We start from the raw sequence: 21,348 nt of genomic DNA, 5'->3' as shown, positions 1-21,348 counted from the left end.
CATGACATATTTGAGAATGTAAAATGAGAAAAAGATCTTTGAAAAACATGAGAGGACACCTCAAATGTAATTATCAGGCAGCTGTATTATATTTTAGTATTCTGTTAATCTTCCACTCTTTAGGAACTGGTCTTTCCACATAGGCACAGAATCCTTGAATGATCATTAATGATGTGGTCTGAGCTATATTAACATATTAAGACCCTGCAGTGATGATACTAATAGTTCAATAATTCTTTGATCTTCTAATTCATTCACCTACCATGTCCTCCTTCCCCTTCTTACAGAGTATGGAGTCTGTGGTCCTTCCTTATGGTGACTTCCTTTCATTCATTCTCATCTCCTTTGCCCTTCTAGTGCCCATCCCATTATAGTCTCCTGGGAAAACCTGATCTTGCTTAAATCCAATTCCCCATCTCTCCATGCCTACACCCCAGCAGCTAAAATGTAGTTGGATCATTTCTCCAACTATTTTGAAACAAGTCTCACTTTAAGTTCATGACCATAAACCTCAAAGGGACCTTTAAGGCTGTCAGGCAACCCTTCCTGAAACAGGGAGCTTTGGAGCCACCCACTCACTCTTGCTTCTTCTTCCCTACTCACCATTGTTTCCCCCTCTCTTTTCCTTTTTGTCCTTTCTCCTCAAATGTCTCAGGGCTTAGTTCTTGGAACTTCTTGCTCTTTAGACTCACCCAAGAGCCAGGGCTCTTTACCCAGCCTCATGACTTTATATACCAGCTCTATGCTGACCTTTCCAAAACAATTATTTCAGCCTAGATCAACTCGTGAGACTTCCTCCAGCCTGACCTTCTCAACTGCATTCTTAGTCTCCACTTGGACATTCAATGGATACCTCAACTTCAACATGTTCATAGCTGAGCTCTTAAGTTACCTTCCCAAACCTGCTACTCACCCAGGCAGCTCACCCTATCTCAGTAAATAGCAATTCCTTTCCTCCAGTTGCTTAGCTTTGGAGCTTAGCTCCAAAATTCTTGGAGTTGTTCTTGGTGTCTCTTTTTTTCCCTCATCCTCGACAATCAATCAATCAATCAGCAGATCTTCTTGACTATGCTTTTAAAATACATTCTGAATCTCACCACCTCTTACTATTTCATCTTTAGTTAAAGGCACCTGGGTTATTGCTGTTATTTCCATGTAGAATTCTCTTCCCCTGGACATCCCTATGACTTCCTTCTTCACTTTGTTTTTTAGGTTTCTGCTCAAAGAATATTCTGTGACCACTCACTCAGTAACAGCTCCTGGCCTAAACATACTAATCCCCAGTTTTCTAAGCCTATTTAATTTTTTTGTAGAATTTGTAGTATCTGAAAAGTATATTTAAAACAATTTTCTCCCCCATACTCTGAGCATAATTGGATGAGTGTAGACTGTATCTGTTTTGTTCACCATGGAATCATGGAACTCAAAACACCTCCTAGCACATACTAAGCACTCAAAAAATGTTGTCAAATGAACATATCAATGAACCTGTGATGATTCTGGGGTGCCTTCCTTTGCAAAACAGAGGAAGACACAAGAGGAAAATGATGTTTAAATTCATTTCTCCCCATTTGAATTCCATAAGAGTCTGGCTATATCCATATATTAAAGAGCTTAGAAAAACAACAGCCACACAACAAGATATAACTGAGTTAGTGATTATTTTAGCTGAGAGCTGTCTATATGTCTATGAAGATCTGTTTTGGCAGAAAAAAAGAGATTTGTAAACATTGCTATGGCTTTTTATAGTTTTTCAAACTCAAATTACATTGTAGACAAGTTTTAATTGCTGTTGTGTAGACAAACTCTTGGGGTCCTCTACAACATATTTCCATGGTGTGGCATGCAAGCACTGGCAACACATATTTCCTGAGAATCACCTGGTGCCAAGGGACAACATGAACCAGCCGTGTAGAGTCTAGTGCCGTTCCTCAACCTTGGCACTATTTACATTTTGGTCCGAATAGTTCTTTGTTTTCCTATATACTGGTGGATATTCAGAAGCATCCTTCACCTCTGCTACTAGATGCAGTAGCAACTTCCGAGCTGTGACAACCAAAGTCCCCTGGGGGTGGTGGTGGTGGGAAATCTTCTATGGGGGATTTTATATGTGACTTGTATGAGAACATATAAAGCAGTTATGATAATATGGTACTTAGTGACTGGCTAGTCAAGACCAATAAAAGCTAGGGATGTTTTAGAAGGAGAGTTCAAAGTTGGCTTTCTAGATCAGGAAAGACCCCATCTTCTTAGGTAAAGGTTCTTTCTGATTGACCCTGGCTGGAGGGAAGACCAGGAAAGGAGGAGTTTCCAGAAACAAGAGGTTGGAGAGAGAAAGAGTGCAATGTCAGAAGAGGAGGGGTTAAATTTCCCTTTGGTGTCTTCTTCCTGACTCTTCCCATGTTGCCTCTAATCATATGTTACATTGCCTATGGAAATATGAGATCAGTACTCTGAATTGCCCAGGTTGTTTTTTCTTTCTTGGCCAAATGAGGAAAGCTGATGAAAATTCATTTTAGTCACAAAGAAGAAGAAGAAGAAGAAGAAGAAGAAGAAGAAGAAGCAGCAGCAGGAGGAGGAGGAGGAGGAGGAGGAGGAAGAGGAGGAGGAGGAGGAGGAGGATGATTTGGGAAAAAGAGTTTAGATAGAAAGTGAAGGAATGAAAACTCTTGAAAAATATTTCCCCCTTACTATATTCACAGAGTCAGTGTGCCTCTGAGGGGCCTCCTCCAGGGGTGGCAATAAAGTGGCTGTAGCATTTTGCTGGTCCTTACCCCACCCCCCACCCTATCTTGCAACCTTATGTAGCTTTTGAAGTTCTTCCACATACATCATTTGATGATGATATGGATTTTTTTAATATAAGTCATTAGGTGGCTTCTTCCTGCCTCTGGAGATGTATTCAAACCTCATTAGTGCTGTGACCCCAAGAAACTCGAGATTCAACGATGCAGGGTCCAATTCCAGGTCAAGAGGCCTCTTGTATTTCCAATGTGCTTGACATGACATAAATGAGATGGAATCTGTGGAAGTCCCTATTTCTTCCTTTTCTCCTCCACTTCCTTGGTTTCTTTGTGTAGATTTGCATTTGGGAGATAAAGAGAGATCTCCCTCCTGTGCCTTCAATGACTGCTTTATGATGTGCATTCATACCCAAGCAGGCTTGAGACCCTATGAACCTGTGGCTGTTCTGTTCCTAAAGAACTTCCAGTCCCCAAATTTCAAATCCATTTGCATTCCCCTCAGAAGGGCTCCTTCAATGTTTAACATGTGAAAGTACATTGTAAGGAAAGTTGAAGACAGGATACTGTCAGTTTCCCCTTCCCATCTTCGGAACAGTTTCATCTTTTGTTCTATACACCACAGAAGGATCAACTCAACATTAATTGAAATCTGGAAAATGATTTGACTCTATTCAATAAGGAATAAAGAAACTACTATGGTCATTTTCACCAAGTGGGTCAATCTAAATTCAATTTTGCTAATAAATATATTTCTTTGTAAGGGGTGTTTCATGAAAAAAACAAACAAACAAACAAACAAACAAACAAACTAAAAAACAAAAAACCCAACCAAAATCATGACATAAGCCCAACAGTCAAGGATGGAAAACAAGACACACCTGTCACATAGGACATTTAAAAGAAAATGGTAAAATCAAAACAAGAGTCTTTATGTTTCCTGAAAAATCTTCATTCTGTGAATGACAGATGCTAGCTGGAATGGGCTATTCATGAGTCACAGATGAGATATTGCTTGCTTTCATTTAAAGAAAGTAGTATAACTATTATTTTCAGGTCATAATCAATGCCGAACCCAGTGCAGATTCACTGGTATTTGTTCAAATTCATTCCAAACAGTCGAAATAGAAATTACAAGGTCTTTCATTTGTCACAAAGTTAAATGGGCACAAAACATGGAACCTGCCATTCTGTTCTCATGAAAAGCATCCTTGAAACTCACTGAAAGTGGGTTTCCTTATTTTCAATGCCAATGAGCAACAATGTTAATACTCTAACATTCATGTTCGAAACAGGACCCTAAACTGTTTTAATGCTTATTCACACATTAATCTTTCAGAAAACAAATGTTGCAGCATTTTTAACTTACAGCAGTCAAACTTCTGAGTGAAGCTTTCTTTTCTCTAACAGATGACAATCTTAGTACTGTGTGATGCATTGATTGGAATCAGTCAACATGCCTCACCAATAAGCTGATGGGTACACTTCACAGATATTCCAGATTCATACAGTGCAATGTTTCACAACACATAACACCATGAAATCACTGTATGAATCCAAGAATTCCTACCTCTCTTGTGGTTTGCAACTTGAACAGAAGAAACTGTTGACAAAGCTAATTTGGGAGCAACTGGATAGGTTTAAAAGAATGAACAGCACATTAGAAACAATAGTGAAACGTTCAGACTATAATAACTTATCATCAACCCACTCGAAAAGTAGCCCTGAATGACGAGACTATTTGTATAGGTCATTTCTGGGAGATGCTTTCAGCCACAAAGGATGTCTCGTATTTGGCTGAAAACTGTTTAACATTAGAAGTTTATTTTCAGAGGCAAAAAAAAAAAAAAAAAAAATCACCATTTAAGTTAAGAATCCAGTTATGCAAGGATTATTCCAGTAACAATATGGATATTAGGATCCCCTACTGTCCCTCTCCTAAAGGAGTAGTTGTGTTGAGGTAATTCCTGGTATCATTGCCCCAATTCACTATGTCATTCTCTCTGGGTAACCAAAAGCTCATGGGCATATAAGCCAGTCAGATTATTTTTGTTGAACTGATGAGATATCACAGAACATAATCACAATGATCAACCAGCTGGACTCAGGCTCAGAGTCACCTTGAATCTGTCTACCTTTAAAAAATGTCATCATCTTCTCAACATGTATTACCTTTGTGATGATATCGGCTTGCAAATGGCAGAGATATCTCTCTAAGTTGCCTGCCATTTCTTTTCCAATTATTCATGATGAGTTGTTTGTGAAGATAGCAAAAGCCAGGGAGAGCCTGATGCTCTTTGCAGATGTTGACAAGATAAATTACGGCTGCAGAGAACTGGCCTCTGCTAGAAAGTGCACCTTTAGCTAAAATTTCGAATTTAAGCACTTTATTTAACTGTGCTGCCTCTCAAATAAATTCATTTGAACTCATTATCCACATTCTAAAAAACTGCACCTGATAGTAGCTGGAGATTTCTGAAAGTTTTTCAGTACTGGGACACTGACAGAAAACATAGCAAAATAATTAAGTTAGGTCTGTTTCAGGTTTCGAACAATGCATAATCTTGTTCATCTCAAAACTCACTGTGGAGAAGTGTTAAGTCTTAGATCCTGTCTTGTATAATTTGTCGAGCTATGAAATTCAATGGGAAATACTGAGTGACATTTCACTGAGGATGCTCTCATTGAACTTGCCAAGGAATAAAGCCACTAAACCTCCCCCGAATCCTCACAGAATTATACTAATAGGGGTGAGCTTGATCTGTATTTCTTCTTTCACATATGTATGCAGAAACTTGAAAAAATTCATTTGGAGCAGATGATTAAGATAATTCTATTTGCTACTAATATATGTATCTAGGACAGTCTCGATTTCATCACTCTGATCAAGGACTGAAAATGCAGCCCTTCCAATTTGACTCCCCAACAAATTGCTAATATATTTTGTTTTGCTTAGCAGCTATTTCCTGGTTCCTCCTTTTGCTCATTTCCTCCTCCATCTGTATTCATTAGAGTTTAAAAGGAACATCCTGTATGTAATGAAGAAAGGTGGAAGCCAAAAATGTGCCTTTTTTTTTTTGAGAAGAAGGCAAAAGAATACAATTTTCTATTAAAATAAAATCCTATTTATACATGTCTATGTATATCTATCAGCTAGATGCTAATGTTAACGGGGACCTAACACTGCACTGCATCTGATGGATTTCACTGTCCATCTTTTAAAAGTTCTATTCTTTCCAGTGTAATCACACTGCGGTCGGTGTCTCTTTTATTTATTTACTTTTTTTTTTTTGATGTTTGGAGTCAGAAAACAATTACTGCTCTAAGGACAGATGGAAAGCAGTTTGCCCTTGATGCTATAGGAATAATTGTTCATTCATAGAGGATTCAAAGGGGAAGCCCCAACAGAGAAACTATACTGTGATGTGGAAGAGAGAGAGAGACAGAGAGACAGAGACAGAGAGAGGGAGACAGAGAGAGATTCGAATTTCTGCCAGTCAATATGGAGCAACAGTAAAAGAAAACGACTCTCTTAGGGGTTACAATACTGCCTTTATGAATTTTCATCCCCAATCTTCAATCAACTGATGTACTGGTCAGTTTAGTTAAGAGGAGTAAAGCCGGAGGGGGGAGGGCGGTGGGAAGATGCCTGTACCAACTCACAAGGTTTTAAGGCTTTTTATTCATATTCCAAATTGTGATGGCAACAAAACTCTAGGCTTCTCTTGGGACTGAATGCCATTCGACCTAAATTTGATAAAGTGCTTATAACCTCGATGTCACTTATTTTTTTTTATTTTATTTTTTTTCCTCTATGCCATTTAATTTCTTCCTGTATCTTTCGCTACAATAGTTCCAGGACACTCTCCATATTAGAAATAATACTTGATTCATGATTCTTTCAAAGATACGGCATTCATGATAATGCTTGTGTTTAGTGCTGAGCAACAGTACACGGGATTTTCCCCCTAACCATGTGGGAGTTTATATCAGTAGGAATTTTACATGCTCCTACCTTGTTTGGGGTTAGAAACCTCAAGGGAAGAAATATTCGGCCATATCCTATTAAACTTTGGAGGAGCTGCACGCATCAGGAAAAATCAGGGTATGTTATTTTCAGCTATAATATCATTTGGTCTAAACAGAAAATTATATGGACAAAGACACAAACCACACATCTGCTCTTCAACTTGGTTGTGGATGCACTTAACATAACATGACTCCCGCACCAAACAAGAGCAAGCAATTGATGATTCCCAAAACATTGAATGGACATTAAATATATAGCCCCTTCGCTAACAAAGCCATATCCACTTACTTTTGCAATGAACTAGAGTGTTCTTACAAATAACCAAATAGAGACTTCAGCATTTCCAACTGTTATATAAAGCTGGTGCCTGAAACTAGAAGATAACATGAAAGAAATAATTTCTCATTTGAGGATTCCATTCTCTGCAATTTATATTTACAGATATGAACTGGTTGCATTAGTCTTTCATGAGAGATTCTTTGGGGTGTGTTTTAAGTGTGAGCCATTATCTCTGCAAAGAAGTGGATTTATTTCCTATTTTTATTTATGCAATTTCTCAGAGAAAGAAAGGGAATACTGGTGGTTCTGGCTTAAAGAAAATAATGCAAGGTGCTTCTGATCATAGCTAGGGTTTGTGGGTATGGATGTATATAGGACTTCGTGATTTTTTTTTTTTTTACCTCAACCTATGTTTCTAGAGTTTTTGGTTCTGACTTGGAAGTAATTATAAACATTGTTAATTTGAGAATTGATGTTCTTTTTCTTTCTGAGATTCACCAGTGTATACATAACTGTGAAAAAACAGAACAGCCAGGTTTAGTATTGGATGCTTTAAATGACTTATGCCAAGGTGCATAACTATTCAAGCAGTCATTTCATGCCTCCAGTCTACCACCCATTCAGATCAGCTCAAAACTACAACCTTTGTGTCATCCTTTGGGACCATCCAAGTCCACAAAAACAGCTCTCACCTCTAAACTCCTATAGCATGTGTCTGTGCTCCTGATTTCTTACTGATATGTGGATAAGGCATGAGTTTTAATGTTGTTAGTTTAAAATTCATAGGTCTATTTCTTGTCTCTGTAATTAGATTGGATCTCTTTGAGGAAGGGCAAAGCCTAGCAGGAGGCCTCAGTAAATATCTAATATTGAGTAATTGATATCAAGTGGCTAGGCTACTGTAAACAGGTATTATCAGATTGTTTCCGCCATAATTAGATTATAACAAATAACATTCTTGCAGGACATGGTACTTTCACTATAACTTTGGTTTTTAAGTATTTGTTAGAAAAGCTGATCCACTGTTGCTCTGTGCGTGCGTGTGTGTGTGTGTGCATGTGTACACAAAGGCAGACAAAATCTTAATATTGGGATTACTGTATCTATTAAAATTAAAGAATGAAAAAGGAATGTAATAATACTTTCCATTTTTGTATTCAAGTGTTACTAAATACATAGATACTCAGTAACATGTGGGCAAAATATTCAAGCTATTGACTGAGTTGCTTTTCACTTGAGCATCTTGGTGCTGGGTAGGTATTGAACTAACAGACAAGCCTACTCCAACTGTGGCGATCACTTTTGAGAAATGATTTTCATCCAGAAAATCGTATCTAGAATATGATTTCTAGATATTATTTAGAAAAATTCTGGTTGTATATAGAAAATATATTTATTTATATTATTAGCTTCAATTTATGAATATTTTAGTTTGTTGAAGTTGTTCTCTCCATCCTTGTAGGATAGACAAATACAGGTCATAAGTCGAGGTACTGTTTATAAATTCAATGTTAGATATTCAGTGATTTGTCTGTCTTGAATGAGATTAAGTAGTATGATTATTTTGTTAATAAGCTTTGCCAAGAAATTTAAGATAGAAATTTATACCAAATCAATTTAAAGTGAGTTTGAAAATTAGCTTCATAGGTTAAACTATAGTCCATATTCCAATATGTTAAATATTTGTTTATGCCTATTTTTAGCCTATTGTTTACCTAATGTTTTATAATTTTTCCCTAGGATGCTCAGGTTCCACTTTAAGGATCTTCTTATATGTATAAAAAGTTAACATAAGTCATTCTGCTTTTGAATTGTTAACTACCTGAATGTATGGAATAGTCCAGATAGATACCTCAGTTACAGTCTGATCCCTACCTAGAATATTATTGTGTACTTAAGATGGTTTCTTGCAGGAGTAGAGGAAGGTAGCCCTTGTATTCACCTGGGAATATAATTAGACATTTTTTCCCCCAAATAATTTCCATTATGTAGGCTGCCTAACTTTCTGAACAATCAAAACTCAGAACCACCAGCAGTCATACCATGTGGAACTCCTAATCTAATCTATACATATTGCTGGTGGAACAAAATTTTATGTGCTGTTTATTCCTTAGGAGGAAAAAATGTCCTGAAAAAAAAAAAAGATACTGAAATGTGTGGCCTCTCCCTAAACTCCTATGGCAAGTAACTGTCTGTTGCATACATGTTTCAATATTTGGCCATCATAAGATCTTTAATATGGTATCTCATCTTTTTTTTTTTTTTAAATATTTAAGTAGGCTTCACACACTCAGTGTGGAGCCCAATGGAGGGCTTGAACTCACAACTCTGAGATCAAGACCTGAGCTGAGATCAAGAGATGGATGCTTAACTGACCCAACCACCCAGGTGGCCCTCATCTTACTTCTTTTATTTTATTTTATTTTTTTTAATTTTTTTTAAATTTTTTTTTCATCTTACTTCTTAAAAAGTTTATTTTTCTTATAATTGCAAGGCCACGTAAGAAAACAACTTAAAATTAGGCAGTTATTCTCCGTTTACTCCTGTTACTCTAAGATCCTGGCTCAAATCAATATTTAATCAATATTACTAACAGATGTTTAATTACCAGGAGTAAACCAGGCACATTGGAGATGATATTAATAGTACAATTGAGATAAATTCTATGTTATCATACCCAATTCTAATGAAAATCTTTGTGTAATATATAGCCTCTGAGAATTTTTAGCCAGTGGGCCACTTGTTTCGAGTAAGTGGAAGTTACAAATAGAAGACAAAAATTATACTGCATTAAAAGTATTTGTATTTCCTCTTTGGGAAAACTGTGGAAGAATTTATTAATTTCATTTTCTCATGGACTAATCAGGATATATATATATATATCAGAAAAATAGGGTTTGGTCCCAGTTTTACTACTGAGGACCCATCTGGCTGTTAATTTCTTTGGACTTCAGTTTCTTATCTGTAAATAAAGGTGCTGGACTAAAAGATCTCTAGGGTTTCCCTCAGCTGTTGAGTTCCATCATCACTCTAGTGGTTCTCCCACGGTCTAGCAGGGTCCCACTCAAGTTCATGGAAGGATGGAGTCTATTGTTCTTTGGAGAATCTATGGGACTGAGAGGGAAGGGAAAATTATTGCTCCATGTTTTGAGAATGGATATTTTGACTGTCATAGTGAAACCCAAACTGGAGTTGAGAAATTATTATTTCAGAGGAGGGCTCCCTACTGTGTCCAGTGGGGGTTATAAATGGTCAGTCATTCAAGAATAGCCTTTTATGGAAATCCCTATTTCTTAAGGATGCTAGCACAGTACATCTGGGGAAATGGACTAGACTCATCACAACGATCTCCTTGACTGGCTCGAGGAGTACAGGGACCATAATCACATTCTCCATAACTCTCTCCCTAAAAAAGAAACAAAATATCTGGAATGTCCATCAGATGCTATTACACTATTGTCACTGTTGAATTTTCAAAGCACAACCATGGGAAGTTTAGAAAATATCTATTTTGAGGAGATTTTTAAAAGATATGGTGAATGTAAGTAGAAGTCAAGCTGAATTCTATCACTTGGACAAATTCCTTAACTTCTCTTGGTCTTTGTCATCTGTGAGATGGGGATGATGACATTAGCTGCTGGTTGCTCTCAAGACTCAGTGAGTTAGTATCTGCTTGACACTGTAGTGAGCAGTCAGTAAGTGTAGCTCTTTTCTTCCCATTTGTGGCTGCTGTTGTAATAAAAATCAGCTTACTAGAGTATTAACAGTTCTTTTTTTAAAAAAAGATTTTTATTTATTTGAGAAAGAGAGAGAGAACGAGTGGTGGGGAGGGGCAGAGGGAGAGGGAGAAGCAGATTCTCTGCTGAGCTGGGACCCAAGGCGGGGCTCCCTCCTGGACCCAGGATCATGTCCCGAGCTGAAGGCAGATTCTGAACTGGCTGAGCTACCCAGGCGCCCCTGTAGTATTAACAGTTCTTGCTGAATTGGAGCAGAGAAACTAATGTGCTCCCTCTATGTGTTGCAGTCTTAATTATTCCCAAACCTGAATGATTCTGATATGGACAAAAGCTCACTTAAGATAATAGTTTACTTTAGGGGATAATCCAGTTTTAGGGCCTCCATTGATTAATACTATTGTTCAGAAAGCAAGATAAGTTATTTTGGGATACTGTGGAAGAGATTTAATTTTTAATATTTAAAGATAACATGTTAATTTGCAAGTTTCTTTCAGTTTAGAAGCACATCGTTTCAACTACGAATCAAATATGTCTTATCTGAATTTTGCTTTTCACGAGGGAGAGAATTCAGAAGACTGTTGTATGACAGTTTGGTTGTGGCACTTCAAACTCATTTTCATGTATCAGAAGCACTGAGATTCTAGTTATGAAAGTGAAACTTTGGAAGGAAATGTTTCTCCTCTGTGCCCCAGGGAAAACAATGCTGTATGTTGGAGAGAACTATGTTGGAATTGCTGAAATTATCTATCGCTGACGCCATAGTGATCAACTAGAAAGCAAGTTTGAAGCGGAAGGCTAAAATTTTATTCACATCAAGAAAGCTTTAGAGGTAAGGTTGTTTTAGAATATTAAGTTGTCTTCTATCATCCATGGCACCCCCTTCGCATGAACTGTAGGGGTTTTTAACTCACGTTGTGGGCACCCTTTAAAAACAGAGTAAATTGTGACCATGATCTTCCAAAAAAAATTTTTTTTTAGAAAGGGATTTTTTTTTTTTTGGCTGAGGGTTGCCCGTATTTATTAAATGACAAGTTCGCAGGCACAGCTTGAGCAAGATAAAAAAGTGATCTTCTTGAGTCTTACAATCATCTAAATTCAAAAGCACTCACAAAATTGAGCAAATAAAGCAAGTATTGCATTTTAGGGAAAGGAAATATATTGCTAATGGAAGCCGCAGACCTGGTCAAAATGAACGTGTCTATTAAGTAGTAAAGTTTCATCAAATGAGAAGGTAGGTGAATTCTAATATCATGGTAGAATGTGAAGTCTTATTTTGGATATCAGACATTAAGCTGGAATCCTGCATTGGCCACTGTCCAGATGACTTAGACAATTCATTTAAGTCTTAGTCGCCTTATCTGTAAAAGGATGATGTTGGATGGTACTCTTGACATTTCCTCAAAATACTAATTTTTACATAATTTTTTGGTTCTAAAACATAGTGGGAAACTGGGTGCCACCATGGGTATGAAAGGCCATTGCTGAGGGGATGTTAGTGAACCTTCCTGAAACATCCGTCTTCTGGGAATGAGTGAGGAAAATATCAGATGGAAGCAAAGTCACAAAGTCCCTTTGGGTTTATATAGCTACTGCTGCTGTTACTCAGGGAATCCAGAAACATTATTGATACCTAGAAAGGAATCTATAGAAAATCCTAAAGCTCTCCAGAAGAAGTCCCTAGGACCTTGGAAATAATCTTACCATCTTTACAAGCAAGCTGCCTACCCTCAGAAATACAGTGTCATTAAACTGGTGGGGAAGATATAGTTTCATGTGATACTGATAGGCCTGTCCTTGAGATGGCACACAGTGTTTTATTTTTGCTGTAGGTGGCTATTTCAATAAAGAAAAAAATTAGATTTTCACTGTTATACAATATGCACAAACATGTTTCACAATTTGCATAGCAAATTTTATGAACTGTCTCATGTTCTATAATATACTTGATATCTCTCCATTTCTACCTCTTCCTCCGAGTACTGAGGATGTGTAATGGTAGAGGAAGGGCATATATTAGTGTGGTGGAGGGTCGCAGTCCCCTACTTCCTCTCCTCACACAAGATGTTTGAAACTTCTGTTGACAACACAGTGAGATACCAGAAAATAAACCGTTTTTCTCCAGGACACTAAATTTTTGTGCACAAAAATGGATCAATTTGAGGATCAACAGGCCTAAGGTGCAGTGTGGTGGATTGGAAAGAGTCTGCAGTAAGAGTAAATAAAATCTAGAATTTTTCTTTCTAACCTCTTCTATTTGGTATAACGTTATAACTTTTGTGAAGTCAAATGGGCCTTTCTCGTCGTATTATATTGATCAAGTTACTAGGCCACTCCGAGCCTCAGATTCATCATTTGTAAAATGGAATTCTATAGACATATGGGAACATCTCCCTCCAGTTCTGAGCAAAAGCTCTGTCTAATTCTTCCCAGGAAGTGAAGCACTTAGTTGGCCAGCTCCTTATTTATATTCCAAGAAGATGTCAATGATACCCACACACTTAGTGCGGGAGTTCACAGTTACATGTTTAAAGGTTCATCATGGGGTCTTTCAAAGGCCTTGGCTAGGAATTTCCAGTTGCCCCCCACAGAGATAACAGCAAAGGTACAGATAGCAGCTCACACTTAAAAAGTGGCTTGGCATTCTAAATTCACCTGGGAAGAGGTTAACATATGAAAAAAGTCCATTTGCTCAAGGTGAGCAATTGTTGATAATATTACTAAACATCTCCTTTTCCCCCTTTTTTAGGTAGAGGATCTTTGCCTCTCCTTCACTGTAATATTTTATTTATTCTTCAGGATTTATTCTTCAGTAGCTATGTCCTAATGTTCATTCAGTTTTAGGATAACCACAAAGGTTTCGTGAATGTGAAATGCTAGTCACACAAATATGAAATGGATCTGTGATGAGGATACTGGGCACGTGATATAACAGAAGTCCCAAAGGCATTTCACCTGGGACCTGAGATTTCCTTCCGGAACATCAGCAAACAGTTCAAAATTAATGTAGCACACCATGCAATTTGCCATATAGCTACACTAGCCTGATCATTTTTTCCCTCATTATATAAAACCTAATTAGTTAAAGGGCAACTCAAATGAAACTTTTATTTGGGGGGATTTAGAAGTATTAAAGCAAAGGGAAAAAAACAAACAAACTCAGCAGCTCTCTGGATAGCATCAACATGATTATTAATAACCCTTGGGTGGGGAAATGATTAACCTTGTTATTTTCCTCACGATCCAGGTTCCTACAGTAAATGGGCACTGAACAAAAATATTTGGATGCTGTATGGAAAACAACCTTTATAAGGTCTCCAATTGGCATCAAATATTTTCAAGTAAGAAAACATCTCTGGGCTTTCTCGACAGGCTGATGGATCCCTGTGGGTAGCATTTCCGTTGTTTAACAGCCCTGTCAATTAAATCAAATTAGAGATGAAGTTTTAACTCCACGATGAAGGCAATGCTCATTATAAGGGAAAACAAGAAAATGGAATATTTCCCTGAAGTGAACCACTCTTTCTCATGGAATGAGGTAGACAGGAGGGGACAGCCAAACACCTCCATCAATATTCTATGCTTTATGTATCATGACCTCAATCACTTCAAAGGAATTTAAAGAAATAATGCATACTTGGGTTCATAGAATGTTTACATTTCTCTTCTTTTGTTGCTATTCCAAGACATACTTTTATTTACTTAAAAAAAATGTCAAGTTTTTTGAAATGGTGTTTCCTGATGTGATCTTTCGTTTCAGTGGCTGGCCTACCTTTCATCTCTGACTCCTCTGTCACCTGCTTTCTTAAGTGATAAGCATCCACACAAAGCTATTTGCATGTTAGGCCAGTTTGTCTTCCAATTATGGTCTTTAAAATATACTGTTTAACATAATTAGTGAAATCGCTTGCTTTTCGGGACTAAGGATCAGATAACATATGCTAGAAGGTAATGATTAGTTTATCACTCTAGCAAAAACATCCACACCAAACCGACTATTAATTTGCATCATCAACATCAACAAATGTTCACTTGGATAAAATCATGAATGTTTACTTCTAAGTGTGTGATGCATTTTATATATATATAAAAAATGAAGCCTGAATGAATTACTGCCACATTAGGTAAAAACAGAGATCACAAGGCTCAAATGACTATACATCTATTTTGGGATTCATTAATTGCTGACAATATCACCAGTTTTTTTCAGCCACGGCCAAAGCACATCGAAATGACCAAGTTTTAAATCAAGTACCTTAGAAATGATTGGGAAACCCATTTCCTAATAAATAGACAACAGCAGGTACAAATGACCTTAATGGGAAATCTGTTTCAAAAACATTTTTAGCAGATGATCAGAAAGGATGACCACTCTGTCCATGCATTTGAACCTTAATTACAGTGTTGACAGTTGGAGACCTATACTGAAATCTCCTAGGGCTCCGAAGTCCTCAGTTATTGTGTATATAGTATATGTATGTCAACTTATGGTTACATACATCAATAATTTACATCAAAAGTATGTATCATTCACTTTCCTTGCGGTATGCTTTGATGATAGGAACCTTGGGGGTGTTACAACTGTTAAAATGGCATTGTCTATATACTTGGCGAAATTATGCTCATTGATTCCTTCTTTGGGATAAAGGAAGAAGCCCTGGTGAACCCCCAAACTTAGTTAAAAATCCAAGCGACTCCCTCTTCTTTGGCTCATACCTTGGAAGCCCATTCCTGCGCCCTCTGGAATAGGCAGCGAGTCATCTAGCATGAATTCTTGCCCTTTGGAGAGGAAAGGAATCCACTAGTGCATACAACAAGCGCCTTATGAGCCCACAAAGAAGGAACATGCGAATGCTGTTTAAGCAGCCCAGAAGATACTCTCGTGTTGGATGGTTTGATCGTAAATCTCTCGACTTTAAAGCCAGCAATAGGCAAGCCAGTTGTGTGGGATGTTGGGAACATCCTGGCAGCTTTTATGTCCTATTTGCTGGAGAAATCTGAGGGGACTCCCACTGCCATCCTAGCAGAGCAGCCAGAGGCATAAGGAAGGCAGGTCACAAAAGGACGTTATTCGTCAGAAGGTTTGGTGAGGTATTAAGGAGTTAAATTTTCCTAGAGGCACAACACAGCATCCTTTCGGGTCACCACTGATTTCAAAATAAAATGAAGCAAAACAAAACTGGAATTTCCTGAATCAGTGTGTAAAAGGTCAACATCTGCTGATGCTCAGACATGGGGCATGTGGTGGAGGCGGCCGGATGAGATGGGGAGTGAGCGGTACAGTCAGAGGGTCCATGCAACACACGACTGACACTCCGAACAGAAACACACCCAGCGCCCAAGAACTACTTTCCATCCATCCATTTCTGACAATCTGACAGGTCAGACGGCCATCGCGGCCTCCAATGAGCTGTCTCTGCTGGCTACCATTTGGTTCCCTTTCGTCCTAAAATGCATATACGTAAATGAGATTGTCAAGGCCTGAAAGGAGCCCGCTGTGGGCCGTGTGCGTGTGTGTGTGTGTGTATACACACACACTTAGGCAAATGCCAGGGAAATACTAAAGCAGAACATAGACACTATGAGAGCTGAAGGTTCACCTGCCAGTTTGTAGAACTGGTGCCATTTCAACAAGACCAGAATGGCCAGGCTGGTAGCATTAGGCTGGTATCTAAAGGGTTGTGAACGCTACGTCTATTGACAGAGCTGCTGATTTTCATGGCATTTAACGCACGGCTCGTGCTTAACAAATCTGCGTCCAGGCCTGTTGGCGAGTTTAAGTAAACTGGCTTGATTTACAAAGTGGAAGACCTGACGGTGCATTTATATGAAGTGGGAAGCTGTTTTATCCAAATTATCAAGTACTGCTTTGAGGATGGATGTTGGGTATTCAACGGCTGTTCGCACGCAGTCACCCTGGGTGCCACAGCACCCAAGACGATGAGGGCTGCGAGGGGTGACCACAGTGATCACTTACAGGGTGTAATCTCTGCCTCCTCAGCTCTTTGTTTGAATGGGTGATTCAGCAGCCTGCGAAGGACTTAGCCATCAGAGAGACATGGTGGGAAATACAGAAATGTGAGATGCTGCTCTGCAAAGCTGTGGGGGGCTTTTCCTGAATGAGCACCTCAGGCTTGGTGTTGGAGTGTCATTGTTTTATGGGTGAAGAAGGGACACTGCAATGGGACTGGAGAAATGTTCCAAGAAGCTTGAAGAGGGACTTCTCTTTCAACTGCTTCTATTTCTCCTAAAAGATTTCTTGCAGGAATTTCTGGTTAGTTGGATTCCTAAATTTTGTATATATTTTCTATACCCCATTCTCTATCAAACTTAAGCCTAAGTGGTCAGGAAAAGATGAATCACTGTATTTTCATAGGGAGAAATGTACATACCGAGGTTTGTTTTTGTTTTTTTTTTCCCTTCGTTCCCCCAGAAAGACTAATGATCACCAACTTGCCTCTTTCAGGCCTTCACAAAAACTGGCATGTAATAAATTACTAAAATTCCCTCCCTCTGGTTTCATGGCGTTTTCACTGGGTTCTAATGAATATGCCTAAAGCATTCATTGGTATTCATTCTCTGCTTTTAAAAATTACGGTAGAAATCCATCCAGTCCTAAGGAGAAAGTTCAATTTGTTGTGGGTTACTAAGTACGGGTAAATAGGACGGCTTATATGTCTGTTAAATGAGAAATGGTTTCCTAAGCAATTGCACCTCTGGAGAGGTGGCTTCATTGGTCAAAAGCAGTCGGGGGAGCTGTGGTGCTGGCATGTCCCCAGCGAGGTTACACAGCGATGACTATTTTATCTGTGCTTTGACTATATCTGTGCAGAGAACAACAGTTCAATCCACAAAGAAAATACCCTCTTACATCAGAAATGGACACTGGGAAAATAGATCTTAGGAGCTCAACAAGAAAACAAAGCTAGCCTAGACTTGGTTTGGTGGTTTTTCTTTTTCTTTTTTTTTCTTTTTTTTCTTTTCTTTTTTTTTTTTTTTTTTTTTACTTACTACCAATACTGGAAATACTGGGGATACCTGCAGAGAGAAAGAAAACAATAAAGAAAAACTGTTAGACAGTTATTAATATATGCCATCTTTAACTTAAATACAAATCTCAGAAACTTAACACTTAATAGCATTCAGATCATTAGGAAATATGCACAGAAAAAGCAAGATTGTATTCATCCATCAAAAACATTTTGCTTTCATTCTAGAACTCCTGAACTTATCAGGGCTGGAAAACTAATGCTCCACTTCAATCAACAGCTGGTTCAAGACAACTTCATGACATCAAACATTTTGTGCCTGCCTGTAAAGTTAACGGACGTTTGTATGTGGTGCAAAACAGATTTTAAGCGAGGCTTATGTTCTGGGCACAGAGTGCCAAATATACACTAAGTGGACCTGTGCAAATATACCCACAAATGCACTAGATCTCTTTAAATGTGTTATGAGATGCATAGGTTGGCTGCTGAAAGTCATTTGGCCCTTTATTTGATTAATTTCACATAACCATCATTTTTAGTCCTCTTTTACTTGTCAGATATGTGAATTAAAGTGTGTAATAGAAACTTAATTGAGCAGAATAATTCAAGAATACATTAGGCTGTTCATATCGATCATGGACTTCATCCATTTTCCCAGCTTCCACTTTAATTTACAGGTTGTGCTAAGGTGGTGGGACCATTTTAGAGTGTAGTGGACTTGGTTCAAATGTGGACGGGCATTTAGTCTGTCCCCTGAAAACTCCTAGCCAAGAGCAGGGGCACAGAAGCCAGGCTGTCTGGGTTTGAAGCTTTGCTCCTAGACTCACTGACTGTGCGACCTGGGGCAAGTTGCTTATGCTCTCCGTAGCCTGATTTTCTACCTCTGAGGGTTATTGCAAGGATTACACAAATTGATGAATGCAAAGCACTCAAACTGCTGCTTGGCAGGTAGTGTGTATTATACCCATCTTTGCTGCAGATTACTATTATTAATATAGTTGGTTCACCAAGCAAGCAACACTATGATAGATATCGCTGATTAAGAGTCTGAGATTTACATCTTCTTCACTATATTTGGGTAGTGGTGCCAAGGAGGGCAGGAGATGGGACTCAGACAGGACCAGGTGAGAGTCCTGCTTGGTTACTGACTAGCTAGGTGATTTGGGGCAAGTTCCTTGCCTCTCTATGCTTATTTCCTCACCTGAAAGGGGTTAATAATATCTACTGCATAGGGCTGCTGGGGGGGATTGAATGAAATAATCCATAAAAATGTCTGACACATGGTACACAGCTAATAAGTGATAGCTGTTAATGAGCTGTTCAGGCCTGTTCTCCACATCACTGGAGTGTACTCCTAACAGGTGGTAAACGTAGGAATCATTAAACTTCTATTTTCGTATTTATCTTCAAACAACTGCCCTCTGCTTGTTTTAACATTTAACATTTAACATAACTTGTTTAATCATTGTACCTTACTCAGAGATTTCTAGGTTTGTTCTTTAAAACCAAGAGCTACTTTCCTATTTCTTTAAAGGGAGGGCTTTAAAGAGGGATTAAAGCTTACCATGATTTTTTTTAAAACCTTGGAAGGAATAAAATTTTATCTTTAGTTATTAAATACATTTAAAAATCTCTTGATTTTAAAGCACAGAGTTTATAGTGCTTCAGCTTAATTACGATCATTCTTCAACCAAAACTGGAAATCTGAATTTCCATTTCTGTGTTTTAGCTCTGCCCTCTGAACTGCATTTCAAGCTGAATGCAATCTCTTCAAAGGACTGCTGAATTCCTGACCCAACACGTCAGCAGACTGTCTGCTGCAGCGTGACAGTGACTTGGTACCGAATCTTTCCTTTTTTTCCTCTTTGTAAATCCTCTGTTGAGTGAGGTATGATGGCAGCATCATAATTTTAGTATCAATTGCAGAAGCTCCAAATTTCCCCATGATCGAAAATCCTGCTCTATTGGAACCGCTTGCCTTTTGTAATCCGTCAAAGAGGATGGAAGTTAGGGTGGCAGGAAGAGACTTTTTTGGTATTTTCAAACTTACACGGAGCTAGAGGGCCATGCATAATGCAAGGCGAAGTTCTCAGGGTGTTTGGCCAGACACAATGGAGAGCAAACCTGCAAGACTATTTGATGCAGTACTTGCTGCAGCTGAATACTTTAGAAAGATGTAGAAATGTCTCAATTCCTTTGGGGATGCCAGTACAGGGAGGAATGTTCACTGCAGCTATACAAAGCTCGCCAAGCAGGGCCATTATACGATCCTATTTTCCTCATGAAGATGTTTTCTATTACCTAACATTTTGGATGCTTAAAATTCAGCCTCTTCCTCATTTTTGTGGCTCACAGTGTTTTGAGGTGTTGCCAGGTGAGTCACTTTCTATTCCATTGCTATAAAATGGCAATTGCTGAAAAGATTTTTAAACTTTTCATCAGGATAAAGATTTTTGAAGTGGCAAATAACTGAACACCAGGGATGTCCATTAGTATATTTTCAAATGTTATGGTTTTTCCAAATGTTCCTTATTATAATATCCAAACACCTTGTTTTTGATTCCCTACAGACAACTAAAGATTTTAATAAACCTATTACATCCATTACAAAGGCTACAGGCAAGCCAGGAGAAGTCTTCCAAATGCCTCTGGAATAAGACAAGGCTACAATTCATTTCGTGAAAGGCTGGGTTTCTTTGGGGTCTCTAAGGGATGAATCAATGAACACAATTCCATCTTAAAACAGAGACAGTGCCTGTAAACCATGGGAAGGAGAGTCACATTACTCTCAGGAAGATTGTCTAGACACATGTTGGCAGTTAACATTCCCTGTGAAGTGACAAGCATTATGTAAAGAATATATTTTTTTAACCTTTAAAATTGAGCTTGGAAGTTATTTCTCCCCTTCCTCTTCATCTCTCTGATGTGGATTAGCCACTCCCTGTGATTGCACACCCCTTGTAGAGTCCTCCCTGAGAAACTGACCAACTTCTATTTGTAATTGTTTGTGTCTTTGCCTGAGAGTTCTGAGGGACAATCATCACACCTCATTCCTGTCTGTATTTCTGGAATCTGCTCAGGACAATGTCTGATACAGAAGAAGCTGTTCAATGTATATTTGATCAAAACTTTGTCACTTATTTCCAAGAAGGTTTCTATCACAGTGAAAATACTTTTTGGTCATAGTATGATCTTGGCCCATATAAAATGTTCCATGGAAACATTTCTCAGAGTTCAGTATTAATGGAAATTTTTGTTCTTTCTGGACATTTCCTCCATTCTGGTAGCCAGAGTTATACAATGTACAGATGCCCCTCACGACTCTGCCTTCCAGAAAGTGGAGCAGAGGCTCAAAACGCAACCTGGTGCTCAACTGGGTAAACTCATTTCATATTTGGCTCTTTTCCTTCTATTCCTTCTCTCACATCTCCTTTTAAACTCCTATTTGGATACTCTTATTTGTATCTCTCTTTTTCCCTAAGCCACCCAGGGGCAAATCCAGATGTTGTGGGTCTAAAGCATAGTCAAATCTGGGAGAAAAGGAATATTAACTTTAAAATACAAAATTATATATG

General features: G+C 38.4%; 1 protein-coding gene across 1 annotated transcript in view; it reads right to left on the bottom strand.

Annotated features, from left to right (window-relative positions):
- NTNG1 (netrin G1) overlaps window positions 1-21,348 on the bottom strand; it is a 316,142-nt gene that overhangs the window by 52,365 nt on the left and 242,429 nt on the right. The window contains exons 5-7 of the mRNA XM_072837671.1: window positions 17,796-17,822; window positions 6,757-6,822; window positions 4,312-4,371 (exon numbers count right to left, since the gene is read on the bottom strand). Coding sequence (XP_072693772.1) covers window positions 4,312-4,371; window positions 6,757-6,822; window positions 17,796-17,822 — 153 coding nt within the window. The remainder of the gene's footprint in view (window positions 1-4,311; window positions 4,372-6,756; window positions 6,823-17,795; window positions 17,823-21,348) is intronic.

Source organism: Canis lupus, chromosome 8 (assembly GCF_048164855.1).
Source record: "Canis lupus baileyi chromosome 8, mCanLup2.hap1, whole genome shotgun sequence".
In the NCBI taxonomy this organism is placed as follows: Eukaryota; Metazoa; Chordata; class Mammalia; order Carnivora; family Canidae; genus Canis; species Canis lupus.
Note: the sequence above shows the minus strand (reverse complement) of the source record. Positions and strands in the feature narration are given on the sequence as shown.